This window comes from Anguilla anguilla, chromosome 2 (assembly GCF_013347855.1).
Source record: "Anguilla anguilla isolate fAngAng1 chromosome 2, fAngAng1.pri, whole genome shotgun sequence".
NCBI lineage: Eukaryota > Metazoa > Chordata > Actinopteri > Anguilliformes > Anguillidae > Anguilla > Anguilla anguilla.
In genome coordinates, this window is record NC_049202.1 from 4,908,043 (window position 1) to 4,930,677 (window position 22,635).

The 22,635-nt window shown below is 50.3% G+C and overlaps 1 protein-coding gene across 1 annotated transcript; it reads right to left on the bottom strand.

Moving 5' to 3' along the window:
• Positions 1-2,419: 2,419 nt before the first annotated feature.
• Positions 2,420-22,117, bottom strand: vps54 (VPS54 subunit of GARP complex). Its single transcript, XM_035404535.1, has 23 exons — positions 21,965-22,117; positions 19,484-19,681; positions 18,633-18,874; positions 18,169-18,253; positions 17,717-17,751; positions 17,090-17,221; positions 13,728-14,113; positions 12,769-12,895; positions 12,082-12,189; positions 10,036-10,091; positions 8,647-8,743; positions 7,953-8,299; positions 6,947-7,076; positions 6,297-6,478; positions 6,027-6,139; positions 5,548-5,611; positions 5,190-5,295; positions 4,589-4,676; positions 3,822-3,943; positions 3,557-3,637; positions 3,108-3,215; positions 2,888-2,982; positions 2,420-2,782 (listed from the first exon to the last, which is right to left on the bottom strand). Exons 2-23 carry the CDS (start codon positions 19,653-19,655, stop codon positions 2,677-2,679), a joined length of 2,982 nt encoding a protein of 993 aa, XP_035260426.1. The 5' UTR covers positions 19,656-19,681; positions 21,965-22,117; the 3' UTR covers positions 2,420-2,676.
• Between the last annotated feature and the right edge of the window lie 518 nt (positions 22,118-22,635).

Here is a 22,635-nt window from a genome sequence, read left to right on the forward strand (position 1 = left end):
TCCAGGCAGTTAAGTCAGTATTCCAGCAGCGTGGACGATTCACCTCCACCTATTTATACACCCGAACAAATAGTCAGCCGTCAGGGCTGCCCTGCTTCCCTCAGTGTTGACTGTTTTGGCACTGGAGATTTTGGAGCCCACACGTTTACACGAAACACTGCAGCGGCCATAATTAATTCTGAGAATTTTAAATTTGTCCCCCTTCACAGATCCCGGCTGCCTTTTTTTCCCCTCCTCCCTCCCCATCCTGGCGTTTAGCCCTGGCGGGAACACCGTGCAGAAAACCTCCTTTCTTAATCTCCTTAGTGAGGCTCTCCTGTTGACCCTCCAAGCCCCTGAGAGAAGGAAAGTTAATGCAGCCAGAGGTGGTTTAAACACGGCCGGTGAGGTCCCCTCCCCGGGACCTGAGACAGACAGGAACGCTGGTGAGGATTAAAAGGAAACCCACAGGAAACGCGGCGTGATGTCACTTCCAGGTCGTTTTTATTGAGAAAGTCATTCGGGGGATTTGGGTACATTTAAAACTCGCAGGCTTGTTGACAGATCCCAGGTTCTCCTTTCTACAGCTGTATCCACTAGAGCAGCACCAAGGGGCCTTCACACACACACACACGCACACACACGCACACACATACCTCCGCACACACACACGCGCGCACACAGCTTTTTCACACCTGCTACCAGCCGTTAGGCACTCCACGCAGGATGCACAGTGGGAAGAAGTCACTGCAGTCTCTGATACTTATCAAAAGTAGGCACTTTTGAGTTTGCGATGAACCGAAACAGCAACGTCACTTGATGATGCTCACGCAATACAAAAGAATAACAGTTTGTACATGATTAGACACTCCTTTTACCCACAATAGCCCAGTGTGCAGAGAGCGCTCTGAAGACTGGGAAGGGTGGAAGTCTTCAGGGTGCGTGGAAATAAATTTAATCTCCCCGACCAGCAAAAATACTCACAAGGCATGCCAACAATACGACTCATTTGGGATTCCTCATTAGAAATCTAGTGTCATTTTCTCTTTTTTTCCCCCAGATTTCGCTCAAATATAATTAAACGTGGGCCCCCCTCACCACCAGGCCGAACCTCAGATCACAGTTACAGCAGACATATGGTTACGTTTCCATGGCAGCCTGCTGTTGCTCTCAAACTGCATTTCAGGAGCTGGGCTGAGAGGCATTCTGGTAGCGCAGCTGCCGCTCGTCGACCACGGCAACGCTCGTCCCCAACATGGCCTTGCGTGCTTGCTCATAGCCACGCCCCCCCAGGAGGGCCAATCAGCATCCTCCTCCACAGCCCGCCCAGGTCCAGGGCCCACTCCCTGAGCTCACCTTTCACTTCTCCAGCCCAGACATCAGTGTACTGTGACATCACAAAGCCATCAGTGTGCTGTGACATCACAAAGCCATCAGTGTACTGTGACATCACAAAGCCATCAGCAGGCTGGGTTCTAGAACTGTTTTTTTTTTTTTTTTTTTGCGGATGACGTTTTTTCCACCGAACCACAAACAAAACGTTTAAGAAGTGGAACAATTAATGCTGACCTGATTCTCCAGTTTAGAACTTCAAAAGGTAACCACATGAGGCTGTAGCACAGTCCCGTGGGTAGATATGACACATTTAAAATCAAGGCCAGGAGACAATGCAGTCACAACATAGCTTAATTCGAACACAAGGGTTGAGTGCAAACGATACTCGATGTAATTCTGATGAAGGAGTTTTAGACTAAATTTCCCCGTTATGTTGCTCTGTGATCTACAGGTAAGACCAGGGTTCTTTAAAAGGCAACAGGGTAGCACTGAGACTGGAGTTTATACTGTAAACCAATGAAGCAGATGCTGCAAAAATAAACGTCCTTCTGCCAAACCAGAAGATGAAGGTCCAAGATTACCACAAAATTTTCCAAACAAACCCCAGGATTCAAACAAATGTATCATATAAGTGTTTAACCCTTTGGCTGTACATATAACACATACTCTAATGCCTAAGTGTAGTCTCTCGCTTTGTCGAAGCAAAGACAAAGATATCAGGGTAAAATCCCACAAACATTTGTTTTAAAAAGAAAATAATTTACGCGTAGTTATTTTAAGTGTAAAGTTACGAACCATCTAAAGCTCTCTCAGATTGAGTCATAATTTATTCAGTTTTTCCTTTTCGTTCTGATAAACTGTATACGTCTGAAAGTCTTCAGCTGAATTGCACGTTGAGATGAGAAAGTCACAGCAGTTTAAAAACAGAGGCGGTGGCGTGCGCCCGTTCCTCTGGACCCCAGAGAGCTGCTCCAGCAGGACCGCACAACGTGCCGCTTTCCTGGTGTGTGTGTGCGAGTGTGTGTGTGTGTGTGTGTGTGGGGAGGGGCGGTTGCATACGTGTGTGTGTGTGTGGGGGGGGGTTATGTGTTTGCATCTGTGTGCGTGTGTGTGTGTGTGTGTGAATGTCTGTGTGCGTGTATGTGCGTATTCATGATTAGCTCCACACATGAACAACTCTCTCCCTCTCCCTGGGCTTTTGGGGAACGCTTGGGTGCCTCTCCCCTCCCTCCTCTCCTCGCACGGGGGCCCCGGCAACAGTTACCGGGTTAAAGAGTGCAGGAGGGTGACGGGGCGGGGCGATGGGGGGGCGAGGTCCGGTTCAGTCCGTTTGGGTTCCTCTGGCAGGAAAAGGCCGCTTCATCACCTCTTCTGCTCCCAGATCTCCGCCATGTTGAGGTCCAGGGCCTCCAGGGACCGGAGGGTCTGGATGTGCCCCGTGAAAAACGCCACATCCACCATGACCAGCCTGAGGAGAGAGGTGGGGAGGGGGGGGGAAGGGGCGAGGGGGGTGATTTTTTTCACCATTTAAAGAATAAATAAAAAACACAACAGGAGGAAGAGCAGCACCAACCCGTGTTGAGGGCCTCCGTCGTTGACCACGTTGAGTCGCGACAGCTGCCTCTTGAGGTGGAGCTTAAAGCTGCCGTTGATTCTTAAGAACAACATCTACAACAGGAAGCAGAAAAGGGGAAGGTATCAATCCCCAAAACTCATCCCAGGATGGTGGTGGTGGTGGGGGGTGGGGGTTCCCCGTTGAGCGTCGACCCCCCCCCCCCCCCCCCAAAACGTACCCGTGTCTGTTCTTCGGGCAGCAGGTCGTAGATGGCTTCGTGCATTTTGGCCATCTGTTTGCACACGTTACGGAAACAGGACGACGGCATCGGGGCCTTCACTTCGTACTGTCAGAGTCGAACAGGAAGTGGACAGACATCAGCACTGCGGTCTTGCGGTAAACTGTAGTACTACTGTAGCACTGCTGCTCACTAGAGATGGGACAGGGACTGCTCATTAAACCAAAAAAGGGGCGGAGCTACCATATGTTGTCAGTGACTCGCTGATTCGATTGGTTAAAACAAATGACTGACATCTCACTGTAGCCCCACCCATTATGGTGTTCATGAAAACCTTCATTCTGCCAGCACTGAGACTAACAATATCAGAATCAAAAAATGTGGGAAAAGCTCAGTTTATCAACTTAGCCTAAATTAAACAGATAGAGAAAAAGGGAACTGCACACTACCTTAGACAACACTTTCTCAAACAGACTGTCCATGATGGCCACCAGCTTAGCGGAGATCTCGGCTATGTGGTCGTTGTAGTCCTGTTAGTAAAGGGGGGGGGGGGAGAGAGAGCAGCACTGTGAGCTCAGGTATGGATCCAGGTATGAGCCCCAGCCGGCTGTAGTGTGCTCACCTTGGTGATGTGGTCAGAGTGCCTGAGGATGCTGCAGTGTGCTCACCTTGGTGATGTGGTCAGAGTGCCTGAGGATGCTGCAGTGTGCTCACCTTGGTGATGTGGTCAAAGTGCCTGAGGATGCTGTACTGCTTTGGCAGCAGCTTGGTCTCAAAGTGAGCTCTGATGACCGGAATGTAGTGAACCACCAGCTGGAGACAGCGAGACGCCAATGCTGGGGAGAGAGAGCGAGAGAGAGAGAGAGAGAGGGGAAGAGAGGAGTCAGCACAGAGAAATTCACTTACGTACACACACACTCACACAAGCATACACGTGCACACACACACGCTTATGACCGTGCACACACACACACACACACACACACACAGGCACACACACTTGCTTGGGTAGCAATACACATGTACGCACACTTGCTCTTGCACAAATGTACACAGTGACAGAATTACAGCCTGGATCCTTTTTAACTCAAAATTCTGGCCTACTGCCACAAGAGAGAAAGCTAAAAACCCCGACCAGCCCATCGGGCAGGCTGGCAAACAGGCCCGGTGACAATAATGTCCACTGGCAGGTCACCAGTAAGAGCGACAAGGAAATGCCCTAAAAACAACAACAACACCTGCTGTCCCAACAGACAGGGTCACCTCAGTGCAGGGGAAATGATACTCAGAGTCTCAGGTGCTGATAACGTGTATCAAGTGACACAAAGTGCCGGAGTGAGGGGGTCAGGTTACTCAGTGGGGGTGGGGGCGGCGGGGAGGCGGAGTCAGATCTGAACACTGCACCGCGCTCACAGGCACTTGCGGCCCTAACGCACGCGGGACCGACGCCGTTCGCACCGAAGCTGAAGTGAGTGACGTACCCAGGTTCTTCGTAGTGATGGTCTTGAGGCCAACCACCTGCAGAGCCCCCGCCCCCAGAACCAGCTGGCAGCTCCGCGAGTTAAAATGCTGCCGCGGGAGAGAGGAGGGAGAAAGAGAGAGAGAGAGACAGAGAGAGAGTGAGAGAAAAACAGAGGGAGAGAGTGAGAGAGAGGAGAGCAACACAAACAGTTCACAAACTCCAAATCAATTACTGTACATCCCCATAAACAAAACTGCCCTCTGTCTATACAGTATATTTGACAATGTGTGCAAGAAAATCTACAAAAGAGCACCCAAATGACATTTAAAATTTTCCCTTTTCTCTTTACGTATCTACAAGCAAAGGTAAATGAGTTTGAAATATCTATTTCCAGGAGGACCGACCCAGCCAAATACGTGAGGAATAATAGTAGCAATTACCCTCATCATCCCCTTTGCCACAGAAAGAGTATCTGACTGTCTGTACCTCTGTACCTCACACCGAGTCCAGCGGTAGTGAATGTGTTTGTTGCTAGGTCACACAGACCGGGCGTTAGCGGCTGCATGCTCCAGCACACTGACAGCCTAATTCACCGGACCCCAGAGTTCCCGGCGAGGTACCTTGAGCAGGTCGGAGAGGCGCGTCAGCATGTCCGTGGCGATGGAAGGGATGTCGTTGACGCACTGGCAGTACTCCAGGAAGATCCGGATCAGCAGCAGCACCGTGCTGATTGGGCACAACGCAAAGGGTCAGAGGTCACAGACCGGGAGGCCACATTTTCACGTGCAGGAGTACACAATTAGCACAGACCATGGTTCAGAAAAAACTATAAAAAATTGACAATTTATACCGATTGTATTTTTTTTATTGACTGAAGGTGAATTTAAATTTAAAAAAACAAAAAGAAATTGAGTATTTTTACTTCCAGTTGGAGATTTCTGTCAGGCATGAAGCCAGCTGCAGTTTAGCCTTACTTACCCAACGACAGCATACTTCTGCCCATCCACAGTCAAGTAGTCACTCGGCTTCCTGTCTTCTGTACCTGCGATGGTTAAACACAGAGCAGAGGGAGACTTTCACCAAACAGAGCCACAGAGCTGCTGTACAGCAGCCACGGGGACATGGAAGAAAAGTCGCTCTGGATAAGAGCGTCTGCTAAATGCCTCTAATGTAATGTAATGTTCTAGAACCCACAGGTGTGAAACTATACTTCGGTCTCTTAAAGGCATTGGGTTGGGATATCAAGGTCTTGTGTCGGGATAAAGGCCTTGTGTTGGGATATCAAGGTCTTATGTCGGGATAAAGGCCTTGTGTCGGGATATAAAGGTCTTGTGTCGGGATAAAGGCCTTGTGTCGGGATATAAAGGTCTTGTGTCGGGATAAAGGCCTTGTGTCGGGATATAAAGGTCTTGTGTCGGGATAAAGGCCTTGTGTCGGGATATAAGGGGCAGTCGTACCCGTGTGCTTCCTGTCTGGTAGGCTGATCCTGCCGTCGGCGATGGAGTTGACCAGGTCCTGGAACTCTGCAGGAACCTCAGCCTGCTTCCAGCGCTCATTATCCAGCAGCAGACTGGGAGAGGAGCACACACACCGTTACACACACACACACACACACACACACCGTTAGACACACACACCCAAACACACACCGTTACACACACACACACCGTTAGACACACACACACACACACACACCGTTACAAACACACACACTCACACACACACACCTGAGCTTGGTCTTGCGCTCCTCGTGGAAGCGGTGGACGAAGCGGTTGGCCTGGCTCTGCAGCGCCCCCTGCAGGGAGACGCTGCGGCGGTGGCACAGCTCCTCGGTGTCCCGCACAAACTGCTCCACGGCCTGGGACAGGCACACGAACTCCGAGGAGCTGAGCCGCTCCAGGGCCCCGTCCTGCAGCAGGAGGAGGGAGGAGCGCACAGGAGAGGGGAGAGAGGAGACGGTAGAGGAGGAGAATGGAGAGAGGAGGAGAGAAAAGGAGTCAACACACTGCGTACCCTTATGTGACCTGGAGCAGGCACAGATCAACACTCAGCGATTAGAGCAAGAGAAATAAAGAGGGGGAGAAAGCCAGGCACACGGACAGGTCAAAGGGCATTATGGGGTTTGTTTCCCGGTCACGTGTCACACCTGAGGGACACCATCAACCAAGGGGTCTGACACCATCAACCGAGGGGTCTGTATCCCTCTCAATTCCATCGATTCAGGAAATGAAACTGAAATTCCACTGTAAAACGTCTCCATTGAGCATTATGGGAACTCCCCGCTTCCTGTATTGAGCGGATTGAGCGGGAACTGGCCGCGCCCCCGGCGTGGTTACGCTCCCGAGCGTGAGCGCGGTTTCGCCCCGGCGCACGCTACCTTGGCCCGCGCCATGAGGAACTTGACGCAGCGGTCGTGGCTGACGTCCGAGGCGGTGTAGAGCAGCTCCTGGACGTTCCCCGCCACCCGGCCCAGCTCCAGGTCCGAGGGCATCATGTCCTCGCTCACCCTGGGGGGGGGGGGGGGGGGGGGGGACGCAGGAGGTGAGGCAAACAGGAAGCGGCACAGCTAACAGCGGGGTTCAGACTCTGTGTCTCAGGGCTACCTGACCCTGTTCCTGGAGATCTGCCGTCCTGCAGGTTTCCATTTCAACACAAACAAAGCCACACCTCATTCATCAGCTAGAGATCACGGTGTAATCAGAGATAGTCACGGGTGTCAAATTAGGGAATGAAAACCTACAGGACGACAGATCTCCAGGAACAGGGTTGGGCAGCGATGTTATAAGTTATATACCTGCACTGATATACTCACACTGATATAGCCTCACTGATATACTCACACTGATATAGCCTCACTGATATACTCACACTGATACAGCCTCACTGATATACTCACACTGATATAGCCTCACTGATATACTCACACTGATATAGCCTCACTGATATACTCACACTGATATAGCCTCACTGATATACTCACACTGACATACTCACACTGACATACTCACACTGATATACTCACACTGATATACTCACACTGATATACTCACACTGATATACTCACACTGACATACTCACACTGATATACTCACACTGATATACTCACACTGACATACTCACACTGACATACTCACACTGATATAGCCTCACTGATATACTCACACTGATATAGCCTCACTGATATACTCACACTGATATAGCCTCACTGACATACTCACACTGATATAGCCTCACTGATATACTCACACTGATATACTCACACTGACATACTCACACTGATATAGCCTCACTGATGTAGAGGACATGATTGAGCAGAATCTCAGCTGCAGGTACACGCAGAGGACCACCCCACACACGGGGGGAAGGCTGCTCTCAGTACGTACGTGATTCCGGCGCCCCCTGCTGGCGCGTGCTCGCGGCTGGAGGAGGACTCGGTGGTGCCGGAGGCGGAGTCGCTGCCGCAGGAGGGCTCGCCGCGTGGCTGCGGCGGGGCGCGGGGGGCGCTGGGGGCGGGGCGGGCGTCCGGGCCGGGGGGCGGAGCCTCGGGCTCGCCGAAGGCGTCGCTGATGAACATGCCCTCGTGGGTGAGGTAGGCCACGTCAGAGTCCCGGGGCTGGGGGGGCCCCGGGGGGCCCGGACGGCACTCTGCCACCGCCGGCTCCGCCAGCTTGCCCCGCTGGCTGCTGTCCAGCACCTCCAGCACCACGTTCCGGATCACGTTCAGCGTGGCCTGAGGGGGGGCAGCGGGCACACACAACAGCCGGTGCGTTTACACTAACACCGTCTCTCCGGAAGAGCAGCGGGCCACACGGCACTAAGACACCTCTGTATCTGACATATTCAAAAACTCCAAATCAAAGTAGCAAAATAACATGCATTAAACCCACTGGCTTAGGCTACATCTCACAAATAAAATAATACTGGATCGCCCACATCCTCATGGCCTCACATGCCCAATCTAACAAATGTTCACAAATCTTTTTAATGAAGTGGCAGGCGTCTTATTGATCCGATCTGGGTTTAATTTTCCAGTAAGTCTCAGTGGAATGACGGTTAAACCGCAGTCTCCCCTCCCACCTTGATTCGCTTCAGGAAGAGGTTGAAGTTCTCGAACACGTTCCTCAGAAGCTCGAACCACTGCACAAAGGTCATGAGCCTCATCTGGTCTGCCAGCCTGTCTCACACGAAGCAGAGAGAGCAGAGAGAAAGAGAGGGGGAGGGAGGGAGGGAGGGAGGGAGGGAGAGAGAGAGAGAGAGAGAGGGGAGGGAGGGAGGGAGAGAGAGAGAGAGCAGAGAGAAAGAGAGGGGGAGGGAGGGAGGGAGGGAGAGTGAAAGAGAGAGAGAGAGAGAGGAGAGTAGAGAGAGATCGGAGAGTCAGTGAGAGTGAGAGGGAGAGTGGGGCGGAGAGGGAGAGAGAGAGAGAGTAAGACAGAGAGAGAGAGGGAGAGAGAGAGAGTAAGACAGAGAGAGAGAGAGAGAGACAGTGAGAGTGAGAGGGAGAGAGAGAGAGAGAGTAAGACAGAGAGAGAGAGAGAGAGAGAGAGAGAGAGAGAGAGAGAGAGAGAGTAAGACAGAGAGAGAGGGAGAGAGAGAGAGAGTAAGACAGAGAGAGAGAGAGAACCACAGTCACAAACACACGGAGGCGTCAGGCTGCGCCAGCGCTTGGCAGGAAGTTGAAAGCGACGCTGCTCTTTTGTGCATCTCTTGGCAGTCGTGCTCGGTTTGTAAAATCAAAGCGTGACACAGAACAGCTTTTACTAAACTAAACCTTTGTCAGTGATAAAGTATGCGCAGCGGGTAGGACTGAACCAGGGAACACACTGGAGGAGGCTAACAGAGATAACACTACATCAGAACTCAGAGGCACAAAGTGAAGGCAGAGGCTTGGATGAATTCACCTGGTGAACTTCATTAGACGGCTATCTGCTTATGCGTACATAAGGAATCTGAACATGCTAGAAATCTGTAGATAGGACACTGCCGCCAGTTTATGCCAGCCTATCATCCCCTCTGCAGGAAAGGCAGTTGGTTCCCTTGACTGTGCTTTGAGAGAGGTGTGATACAGCGTCAGGCAGCTCAACTGGCACCCTACCCAAAACCCCCCCATGTGACCCCCTCGCCCCCCCGGGACACACCAGGCCTCCAGCACGCTCACGAGCACAGAGAGCTCCAGGAGAGAGCCATGCGTGTGAGAGGCCGCCACTTGAGGGCAGTGTAGTATAATGGGTAAGGAACTGGTCTTGTAACCTAAAGGTCACAGGTTTGATTCCCAGGTAAGGCACTGTCATTGTACCCTTGAGCAAAGGTACTTAACCTGCACTGCTTCAGTATATATCCAGCTGTATAAATGGATGCTATATAAACGTTGTGTCTCTGGAAAAGAGCGTCTGCTAAATGCCGGTAAGGCAATGTAATGTAATGTAATGCAATGTAATGCCAGTCCCTCCTTCAGAAGGCGGTACTCACTTCACTACCGTTTCCGTGTCGATCTCCTCCATCTGCGACACCGTGTTCAAGACACACTGGGGGGAGACGGGGGGAAAAAAACCAAAAAAAAAAAACACCCAAAGTTAAAAATACACATTAAATGGCAAAACTGACTTTCTCGCCCAGGCACTCAAAGAACACGAAAGAAAGAAAAACAGAAAAAATGAATCACCGTGAAGGGGGGGAGCGGCATGCTTTGAAATGCAATTCTGGAGTCAGTAATTTCACGTGAACATTAAAAAAAAACCCTGGAAAGAATAAGTCATCCTACCCCCCCCACCCCCCCAATCTCCCTGCAGAGGGGTTTATTGGAACATTATGCAAACAATCACCACAGACTGCCCCAAGACAAAACAAGGAATACAGTAACAGAACTAACATCAAAGGACAACACACCTTTGGAAGGCAAAATTGTTTTTTGTTTTTTTAAATTCTGTTTTATTCTCAGTCATTCCAAGTTAACTGGGGGTATTGACACCAATTTACTTTTCATTTATTATTCCCAACAAGACGTGCAACTCAAGAATCAAAGTTTCCTGTGGTTTATTTTATGAATGTAACATAGGAAATCGACGTCCTCATACAGCTTCTGAGAGGGTCAAATAAAATTTATGGGACAGCTCTGATAGATGAAGACCTGCTGCATCACTGTCAGACTTCACATGCTGACCAATCAGAGCCAGGCACTCATTACCACAGCAACACCACAGATCTCCTCACCTCATACACCACAGAGCCTGCTGTTAATATAAAGATTTTCTGTTCACAGTGCTGATGTAGATTCTATGTGGTGCAATCACGCTAAATACTCCTAAATCTACCGTGATGGGAAAGTGAGCTCTTCCAGGGAATGGAAATGAGGCCGTAAGACGCTCAGTAACGGAACACGGGGAACTTAATAGCGCAAATCCAAAAAATTATGTCTCGTAATAAACGGGCCGTGGTATGACGGCTAATATAACTGCCGAAGAATTACTGAACTGAGACAGCAAAGCAACACTGCAACGCAATTCTGCCACTGGTCACCTGTGACAGCAGAACATTAAAAACACAACAGCGGAATATGTACACAAATATAACAACGTAAAATAACGGAGGCTCGTCGCTCTGGGACTTGAATATTGGGAGTAAGAGGGTCTGGCTGAGGGCTGCTTCAGTAAACGGAGCATTAGGAACACAGTGTTCCCTCCAACGCTGGCAGCTCGGCTGGCTCATAAGCTCTCTGGGATTTTGGGCAAATTTGTTTCTGTCCATAAGAGCAGCGGTAAGTGGTGCAGTTTATGAGGCTGGCGCACATAAACTCACAGAAACTAAACGGGCATTCAGTCTACCTGAGAGAACCTTCACACGCCAGTACCTGCCCACGACGCTAACCTCTGCCCGCCATGCTAACCCCTGCCCACCATGCTAACCGCTGCCCACCATGCTAACCCCAGCTCACCATGCTAACCGCTGCCCACCATGCTAACCCCAGCTCACCATGCTAACCGCTGCCCACCATGCTAACCCCAGCTCACCATGCTAACCCCAGCTCACCATGCTAACCTCTGCCCACCATGCTAAGCCCAGCTCACCACGCTAACCCCAGCTCACCATGCTAACCCCAGCTCACCATGCTAACCGCTGCCCACCATGCTAACCCCAGCTCACCATGCTAACCCCAGCTCATCATGCTAACCCCTGCTCACCATGCTAACCCCAGCCCACCATGCTAACCCCAGCCCACCATGCTAACCCCAGCTCACCATGCTAACCCCAGCTCATCATGCTAACCCCTGCTCACCATGCTAACCCCAGCCCACCATGCTAACCCCAGCTCACCATGCTAACCCCTGCCCACCATGCTAAGCCCAGCTCACCATGCTAACAGCTGCCTACCATGCTAACCCCAGCTCACCATGCTAACCCCTGCCCACCATGCTAACCGCTGCCCACCATGCTAACCCCAGCTCACCATGCTAACCCCTGCCCTCTCCATCATTCTCCCACTTCCCAGGTGTTCCCAGGTGCGCCCGCTGGACTCACCTGTTTGACGATGCCCTTGGCGGCCATGATCATCTCCTCGCTGTAGATCTCCAGGAAGTCCAGCTTCCTCTGCCGCAGCAGGCCGAACACCAGGGACTCCAGCCGGTCCTGCCCGGCAACACACAGGCGATCACGTGATCAGCACTCAGCCAATGAGCTTTTACTTCTAGCATGTCCCAACAACTGAGAGGCTAAACAAAACGTGAGACACTGAACTAACGCACAGGCCATTTCTCTCAGTCAGTACCACACAGAGTTAAATCCATTCAGTGGCCTTTGCCTACTGTGAAGGCTTTCTAGTTTCTTTGAATTCATTTTTCATTCTCTTCTCCCCTCTAGTTGGCGGACTTCCTCAACATCGACCAACGCACATCGACCAGCGCACAGCTTCGCACATCTGTAATCCATTCACCCTGGCGATTCTCATCCCCCGCTACTAAGGCAAAGTATTTTCGTCCGGGCGGAAACCGTAGCAACACCCCAGGGATTCAGAGACAGGTCCCGCAGGCCCACACAGCCCACTAGTCTAGACACTCTAATGGATGCTGTCCTACTTAAAACTGTGAGCGATGCCAAGGCGCAGAGGAACATCGGCTCCACACTGAAACACTGCCCCACTCCCTTCCACCCCCCCCTTCCGCCCCACATCTTCAGACGTCCCACCCGAGCCGGGGTTCGGAAACGGACCTTCTCCAGGACCTGGACGTCCTCCTCCAGGGGCCGGTTGAGGTCGCTCCGGGCGTAGGTGCTGAAGTCGGCGATCATCATCTTGTCGATGAGCTTCTCCATCTCACAGAGCTGGGAGCCCAGGTGCCTGTTGGGAGGAGAGGGGAGGAGCTACGAGCTCAGGGACGAACTGACCCAGCGCTACACACAGAGGCTCGTCCCACACAACTCCAAAACTTTATCGCAACTCCAAAAACTGGGGCAAGAGATATAATTAAGGGCATATTGCTTTTTTTAAACAGATAAGCCCTAGGTATGATAATAAATATTTACAAAAGAAGAGTATAAATATTGGAAAAAGTAGTTCAGCACTGAAGTAGTAATGTTCTAATATCAAGTGCTGCCACCCTGTGGTCATACCAGTGTAGTTCAACATTTTGTCAACTAAATTGTCTGTTGCAGGTACATTTCTATTTATACAATGTGTAAATGAGCACTTCTGTGAGCTGTCATTTTAGCCTCAGTGGTGGTAGCGTACATGTGTATATAAACGTGTGTGTGCACACGACTGAGTGTATGTGTATGCATGTGTATGTGTCTGCGTGAGTGACATTTAATGTGTATATGTGCCCACAAGTGAGTGAGAGAAAGCGTGTGTATGAGCAAGAGAGTGCGAGGATGTGAGCTTGTGTGAGTGAGTAAATGTGTGTGTTTGTGTAAGTGAGTGTGTGTGTTTGAGTGAGTGAGTGAATACCTGAGTGAGTGAGTGAGCGAGCGAGCAAGTGCATGCATTTGCGTGAGTGAGAGAGTGAGAATGAGTGAGAGTGCGTGCGTGTCTGTGTGTGAGTGAGTATGAGTGAGTGTGTGTGTGTGTGTGCGCGAGTGAGTGAGCGAGTGAGTGAGTGAGCAAGTGAGTGAGTGAGCGAGTGTGTGTGCACATATAAGCAGATAAGCAGACAGGCCTGCGCCTCCTCCCTGACCTGAAGCTGAGCACCCCCTGCAGCTCCTGCTGCAGCACCTCCTGCGTGGTGGCGATGAGCTCCAGGGCGCCCACGAACTCGGAGGTGGAGAGCAGCAGCTGCACGGTGGGCTGCGTCTGGTGCACGGCCGCCATCAGCTTCAGCTTGTTCTGCAGCCGCACGCAGTTGCCGCGGGCGACGGCCTGGCGCAGCACCCGCAGCGGGCCCTCGCACAGGGCGCGCTCCACCGCCGCCATGCGCTCCCGCAGCGCCGCCACCGCCCGCGCCGTCTCCCGCAGCCGGTCCTGCAGGTCGTGCTGCGACGACATGGCGTGGAAGAAGGCCTCGGAGCGCAGCGAGATCTGCCGCGCGATGCTCACCTCCACCACGTCCAGGTAGTGGCTCAGCTGGGGGGGGGGGGGCGGGGTTACCCTTGGTTACCAGGCGAAGCACCTCAATCCACCCACTCACTCACTCACTCACTCACTCACTCACTCACTCACTCACTCACTCCACTCACTCCACTCACTCACTCCACTCACTCCACTCACTCCACTCACTCCACTCACTCACTCCACTCACTCCACTCACTCACTCCACTCACTCCACTCACTCACTCCACTCACTCCACTCACTCACTCCACTCACTCCACTCACTCACTCACTCCACTCACTCCACTCACTCACTCCACTCACTCCACTCACTCACTCCACTCACTCCACTCACTCACTCACTCACTCACTCCACTCACTCACTCCACTCACTCCACTCACTCACTCACTCACTCCACTCACTCCACTCACTCCACTCACTCACTCACTCACTCCACTCACTCACTCACTCACTCACTCACTCCACTCACTCCACTCACTCCACTCACTCCACTCACTCACTCACTCCACTCACTCCACTCACTCACTCCACTCACTCACTCACTCACTCCACTCACTCCACTCACTCCACTCACTCCACTCACTCACTCACTCCACTCACTCCACTCACTCCACTCACTCCACTCACTCCACTCACTCCACTCACTCACTCACTCCACTCACTCCACTCACTCCACTCACTCACTCACTCACTCACTCCACTCACTCCACTCACTCACTCACTCACTCACTCACTCACTCACTCACTCACTCACTCCACTCACTCCACTCACTCCACTCACTCACTCACTCACTCACTCCACTCACTCCACTCACTCACTCACTCACTCACTCCACTCACTCCACTCACTCACTCCACTCACTCCACTCACTCCACTCACTCACTCACTCACTCACTCACTCACTCCACTCACTCCACTCACTCCACTCACTCACTCCACTCACTCCACTCACTCACTCCACTCACTCCACTCACTCCACTCACTCCACTCACTCCACTCACTCCACTCACTCACTCCACTCACTCCACTCACTCACTCCACTCACTCCACTCACTCACTCACTCACTCCACTCACTCACTCACTCACTCACTCACTCACTCCACTCACTCCACTCACTCCACTCACTCACTCACTCACTCCACTCACTCACTCCACTCACTCACTCCACTCACTCCACTCACTCACTCACTCACTCACTCACTCACTCCACTCACTCACTCACTCCACTCACTCACTCCACTCACTCACTCCACTCACTCCACTCACTCCACTCACTCACTCCACTCACTCCACTCACTCCACTCACTCCACTCACTCACTCACTCAACTCACTCACTCACTCACTCACTCACTCACTCACTCACTCCACTCACTCCACTCACTCCACTCACTCACTCACTCCACTCACTCCACTCACTCACTCACTCACTCCACTCACTCCACTCACTCCACTCACTCCACTCACTCCACTCACTCACTCACTCACTCACTCACTCACTCACTCACTCCACTCACTCCACTCACTCCACTCACTCACTCACTCACTCACTCCACTCACTCCACTCACTCCACTCACTCCACTCACTCCACTCACTCACTCCACTCACTCCACTCACTCACTCACTCCACTCACTCACTCACTCACTCAACTCACTCAACCTAGTTTTGCAGGCTGATGATTCTCCACAAGGGGAGCTATTAGAGTCAGACCTGAGAAATGACAGCTCGTACACTGCATGAATTCAGCTTTGGAAGTAGCAGCCGCCTCCCACCTCCCAATATTTTCTATCAATCGCATCAGCTCAGTGAAGGCAGCAATTCAAACGGCTGAGTGGGGGGTGGGGCACGTGTCAGACGCTTCACACTTCCGTAAAAGCCACAGTCTGAGAATGTGGCACGCGTCTTAGCTAGGATTTCGACAGCGTAGCTGACCGCGACGCCTTTAAGCGCTGTCTGAGACAGCCACGCGAAAACGTCTCCAGAGCAAATCCACCTGTCTACTCCGAGACGAGCTGGAGACTCGCCCTCGAACCCCAGAAGCCCTTTCCCTCCCCAGCAGGGGTCACGAAGCCCCCCGTCCCAGAGAAGCGCGGCGTCTGCCTGTTTCCCCCCAATCATCAGCAGCCGACCGGCCCGAGGATCGGGAAAGGAGGGGCGCGCAGCTCCTCGATCGATGACTCACACCGAGCGCTGAAGTGCCGAGCCGCGCGGAAAAGCTGCAGACCCCGCGTCTCCTCGGAAACTCGGTTTCACATCCCTGCTCCAGAGCTGCAGGAACGGGAAGTCACAGCTCAGCGCGGAGCCCGGGTTTCAGAAGGAACCGATATAACTGGAGCAACTGGCCGTGAGGTTTATTAGCCAATCGCGTCCCTGCGAGCTGGCTGACTTGTGACACATCAGCAGGTCAACTGGGTCAGTCACAAAGTACTACGAGGTGATAACAAGCCTGGTTAGTTAAGGCAAGGCTGGGAATCACTGTATTTCAAACAGGGAAATAGCGTTTACCAGGAAAAAATGTGGAAACATGACACCTTTGAGTACAGCCACAATGACAAGCAAGAAAAACTGCTTTAAATTCGGTACAAATTTCTTTAACCTGAACAAGACAGTAAAACTCCAGCAGCACCACAAGTGACTGCCTAAGGCTTGACTTCCTACGAGTATCAGTAATATTCAGAGGTCAATCAAGTAACAGCACAAGAGACGGTTATTATTCTTACTCCTTTCAAGGCCAATCAAAAACTATTTATAGAGCCCATTTTACAATGCATTCATCGCAATACACAGCCAACCTTGGCCTATAACTCAGAGAAAAACATGCCTGGGATGACAGGGGCAAGGGAAAGCCACCTTGGGGGGGGGGGGGTATGAAGAAACCTGGGGGGGAGCTCAGACAGTGGGTTTACCAGTAACCAGCACAGTCAAGTGAATTTCATACACATAATTCTCAGCCAATCACGGTTCACGGTGCGCATCACGCGGCTCACCTTCTCCTGCAGTAGCCGTGACGACGCCACGTCCCGGGAGCCCTTGCCCCCGGCGATGCTGAAGTGCGACCACGGCAGCACGGCGTTGAAGGTCGCCGGGTCGTCCAGCGCGAAGTCCGGCTTCATGAAGATCTGCCGCCGCAACGAAACGACGGTTAGCGCAGCGAACGTGGAAGTAGCATTAGCCGCCGCTAAGCGGGAATATGAATAGGCTACATAGGAAGCACGACTACTGAGATACATGACAGTAAACAGGGGGTATATGAGGGGAAAGGGGCACACATAGATGTGAAATAACTTGGAATATATCACAGGGTACTCCATCAACATCAGCTGTGAATTAGGAATGGAGCTTTCTAACATTAGTGACAGAATTAGCAATAAGAATTGACGTTAGCTAGCTAGCATGCTCTGCTGCACATGAGCTAGCCTACAGTTTGCTAGCTACCCAGCTTGCTGGAGGACAACAGGCTTTACACTGAGTAGAGGCTACAGTATTGTTCCAATGAAAAGCTTGCGGGTTCTCCAAGTTCAGTTGAGTGGGATAAAGTTGAAAGACGAGACACACACAAACGAAGCCAAACATGACGCCGCTGATAAAGATTTCGGGGGGGGGGGGGGGGTTACCTTAGGCACCTGCTCCAGTTCTGTCCGTGATTTATCTGCAGGTAAAAGGGGGGGGTGGGGGGGCAAGGGGCAAAAGTCAATTTTATGTCAGTTACCTGACCTGCTTAAAATACACGGGCATTTGATTATTTTTTATTATTATTATGATTTTTTTTTTTACATTTCAAATACGTTGATCAAATAGTTTACAACCACATGCCATTTACATTCCAATGTCTGCACTGCCAAGGGTGTTAATAAAGGAAGTCAAATTCCTTGCTGTCGCAATAAACAAAGGAATCTCAGAGCAACAGGTTTATCTTGCCAGGTGCAGACAAACTTCATGGGGTGGCTACAAAAACACATGTTCTCTAAAAGTGAACATAATTAAGGGGAGGAGTGCCAGAAGGAAAACACAATAGGTTACAGGGTGCTGAAAGGTACATTAAGGAGTTTGATTGAGAAAACCGTACCGTGGTTGTTTGTGATGTTGGAGGCTGAATCGAGTTCATCCTTCACAGGACAGATGTTCTTGCATCTTTCATGGATTTTCTCTCTCTATATTAGAAACAAAAAACACCATTTGGGGGCAACGTTAGCAAAGGAGGCAGAGCGGTTGTCTGGCAACTGGAAGGTTGACGGTTCGATCCCTGGAGTGTCGAAGTGTCATTGAGCAAGACGCCTAACCCCAACTGCTCCCAACGAGCTGCTTGATGTCTTTCGTGTGTGAGTGAGTGTGTGTGTGTGTGTGTGTGTGAATGGGTGAATGAGAGGAATTCATTGTGAAGCGCTTTGTACAGTTGTTGCTGGAAAATGTGCTGTACAAATGCTGTCCATTTGCCATTTCACTGCACAAAGTTTGTATAAAAGCGCAGAAGGAAGAGTGATAAGGGAATGGGGAGGGAGGGAGAGGGGGAGGGAGGAGGCAGGTGCACACCTGGGAGGTCTCCTGCAGGTAGCTGGAGAAGTGCTCCTTGGTGATGTTGGGGAGGTAGTGGGCGGGCATGACCTCGGTCTCGGCGAAGTCCAGGCCCCAGGTTTTGGTGAAGAAGTCCGACTCCCTCTTGGTCAGCCGGGGGTCGTTCAGTGCGGCGGGCAGGTTGACCTTGGAGTTGTACACGGTCCACCTGTGCTGGTCGGCGACCACCGACGGGCCGTCGCACAGCCTCCCAGCATCACCTGCGGGGGGGGGGGGGGGGGGAGGGCGTCCATCACAAATACAGCCCAGCCGCTTCTGATCAGGAGAGGATAGCTTTCGTATGGATTAACAGCATTTCAAAATGCATTGAATATTTATAATGTACCATAAACAAACGATAAAAAGAGATTTTTAGTCACGGACAACCCAGTGGAACAAATATCAGGGAATGCTTGTTGCCGGAATCAGACATTTTTAACGGTAAGCCTGAAATGAGCAATGCACACGTCTGCAGTGAGTCAAAGTCCACAATGGAAGCCACCCAGAAGGCACAGCGAAGCAAATGGATAACTTAGCTTTACTTTTTCATGGAAATTGGACTCAGTATGATTTTAAAGCTGGATTCATATTGCACTGTGTTAAATTGTCTGGGATGTTCCACGTTGTGCTGCGTTATAAATTATTGCGATGTAGGCGTTAAATGTTGGGACCCTGTATTCCACCAGCCTTGGCTGTGTGGTCATTAAAGAATCTGAATCTGAATCTGGATTCAGAGTGATTTTAAGGCTGGATTCAGAGTGATTTTAAGGCTGGATTCAGAGTGATTTTAAGGCTGGATTCAGTGAGACCTTGGCGCGGGTGGGCGCTACCTGTGGGCTCCATGGGGCAGACGTCGGGCAGCGAGCGGGTGGGCTTATAGTGTCGGGGGGCGGAGTCTCTGTCCCGGTCCTTCCTGAAGAGCGCATGGCTGCCGCTCCCGCCGCCGCCGCCGCCGCCGGCCCCGGGGCGAGGCACTGAAGAGGAGCTGCGGCTGGAGGCCATGGCATCAGGGCAGCGGGGAAACCAGGCTGCGCGGGGGAACAGGAAAGGGGGAGGGGTCAGAACGAAGAGCGGCCAATCGGTGGCTGTGGATTTACGGTGCCGGCCAATCGGCGGCCGGAGGATCTACCGCTTGCAACCAGGACGAGTGAGGAGGGGGAAAAAAATGCAGTTGTAATCTGGCCTTAGAGCTCGAGGCGAATTCTTGGGAAAACAAACGCGACTCCGGTGTGAAAAGACCTCGCCCATTTCCAACACCACTCACAGTGCGGCCGTCACATTCTAAAACACCCACTGAGCTTCAGACAGCAAAAAATGACCACGTCACACAGTGACTTGAAACTGACATGCAGTCATTCATACTTCCTGTTGGGTTAAATTTGTAGCACACAAAAAGCATAAGAGCACAATAGCTTCATGACGAAGTCATGCAACAGATCAGACAGGTTGCACTCTGCACTCATTCCTTCACACGCACACACACGCATGTGCGCACACACACATTTATCATGGCTCATGTGATAAGGTGGTGTTCTGCTGTAACCCACAGGTAAATATGCAACTGTAGGCTATATGTGGATTAATGGATAATGGGCAAGTTATGTTATGTAAGCTATACCACTCGGGGAAGATAAGCTCTTTTAAAAAGAAAGTAAAGAACACAATTTAAAGCATGGATGGAGAGCTTACGCTTGGAACCAAAGAGTTGCATTTTTTTCAAAGACTGGGTTAAATAAACCACTACACTTTGCATAAAACAGAAACGAAAGTGCCACGGTTGGTAAAAAACCACCGAAAATATTATTTATTTTTGTCATTTCTTTTCCTGGCAAAAAAGAAACGAAAAGTAACACCTAAAGCTAAAACTAAACTTTCTTCGGCAATGAAGTGAACAGTCGATAACTTTTAACGTGAAAATGACAGAAAACCTGCAGGGTTAATCTTTCATAAAGGCACAAGTGGAGAGGCATCAATGCGTCTCTGCGAATACACTTATTAGAGAGTAAAAACAAGCATGAGCACAAATATTTCAGCAACATTACTGCCACACGGGCTTGATTCATATGCATGATCATCGGTTTAAGAATAATGTCGGAAATTAACTCGCTGACAAACATGCATTGGAAAACGAACATTTGGCAAGCAAAAGGCTGCTTAGCGTTGCTTATTTACTAGCTATGAATGGTAGCACATATAAAATGAAACTGGCATTGGGTAACGTCACTGATGCTCCTTCTGCAGTAGACAAACTAGCGACACTAAGTTAACAGTTTATGATATAACGCTGTTACAATACGGAGAGTTACAATAACGTTGGCGAGCTAGCGATTATGTTGACTACACACAATACGTTTTTCTATACACAAGAAGTTGCAACTCGCCAGCTAGTAAACGTTAAGGTGGGCTTAATTGTTTTGTTCGTAAACAGTAGCAAGACCCGCTAGTTGGATTAGTTACTGACACCGTTAATCTTTTTACAACCATCAATGCCAGGCACATTTGATTGCTACCGGTAGCCATGCAAGTTCCTCAAGTAAGGTGTCACTAGACAGCACAGGACACGCAGACAAGCGGGCTAGCGAGAAAGATTTAACAAATGTTAACTTGACTGATTAGTTGACAAGCTAACCAAATAGCAAACAAGGCTGGTAACCAACGAAAATTACCATCCAGATAGCGAGTTAGTTAAGTTACCAAGCTGGCTGCAGACACCTGAAATTATTCTCTATGTATCTAGCTATATAGCTAGACTACCTCCACTTGACACAACAGTCAAAGTTAACATTAATGTTAGCTAGCTATCAGGCCACATATGACTACATGCAAACCCAGTAACGTTTACTAAGATATTAATTAACACTAGTAAGCTAGCTAGAAAACAACCGAGTAGTACAGCTAACGAAGATGAGCTAACCGAGTTAGCTGGCTTAGAACTGGCTACATTAGCTGGCTAAGCTAGGCTAGCCAGTTGGTTCAGTACAAGTTCGAGGTTGTACTACTTTAAGGAGACAGCTTTTAATTGCACGCCAGACAGTTTACCAACTCCAGCCATTATTTATTGCCCTGCAGAAAGCGAACCTCATTCAAACTGTGCACAGAAAAACGATATAGGCCCGTCGGTAGCTAGTCTAGTTGGCTGCGGCCTAGTTTGTTTCCAGCTGGATAGTCATACACGTAGTGAAGCCTGACTTGCTTGGACAGAAATCGCTAGCTGGATAACTAAAGCCATTTGACAGCTGCACAACAATTTAAATCCGTCCGACGGAAGTATTCCCCAGCCAAGCTATGAGAAGGAAATGTGGTTTATTCACCTCATCGGTAGTTTAACGCTGCAACGACGTTATGAGTAACTGTAAGTCGAAACACGGCAGCTCCGAGCAGCGTAGACTCTCTTATCCACCATCACAATCACTAGACAACAACCAGCGACAGCGATCGGCCGGTGTAACCACAATGCACCGCGCAACGACCAGAATGCACTGCACGGGAGCGAATGGAATGCGAATGTATGAATGTGTTGCCTTGACGTTGGCCCACCTGCCTAAAGTCGAGTAGCTACCTAATTAGAGTGACTTAATTTGGTTAAGAGAACAAAACAATGCATAACTAAATTTACTTATGGGTGCGATATTTTTTTGTTATTAACAAATTAACTTGTGGGTTTGATAAAGATTTTTATATTGTTTATTTGGTGTCTACCCAGTACATTTTTCATTTCAGGTTTGATTCTGTTGTGAGATTATGTAAAATTTTTCTTTTGGTCATTTTCTTATGAATTCAACGTCTTATCTTTAATAAAACAATTTTCACCGTCTCACAGGTCTGGAGCTCATCACCTGCATGACTGCAACTGTACCTATCTCTTGTTCATATGGTGTTTGCTTGTGTGAAATGCACCTTTCCAAAGCATTTGGCTTAAAGAGACTGTTAAACGACTAAATTGTCAGTTACAATTAACTCTTAAAAAGTCAAGGATGTGTTT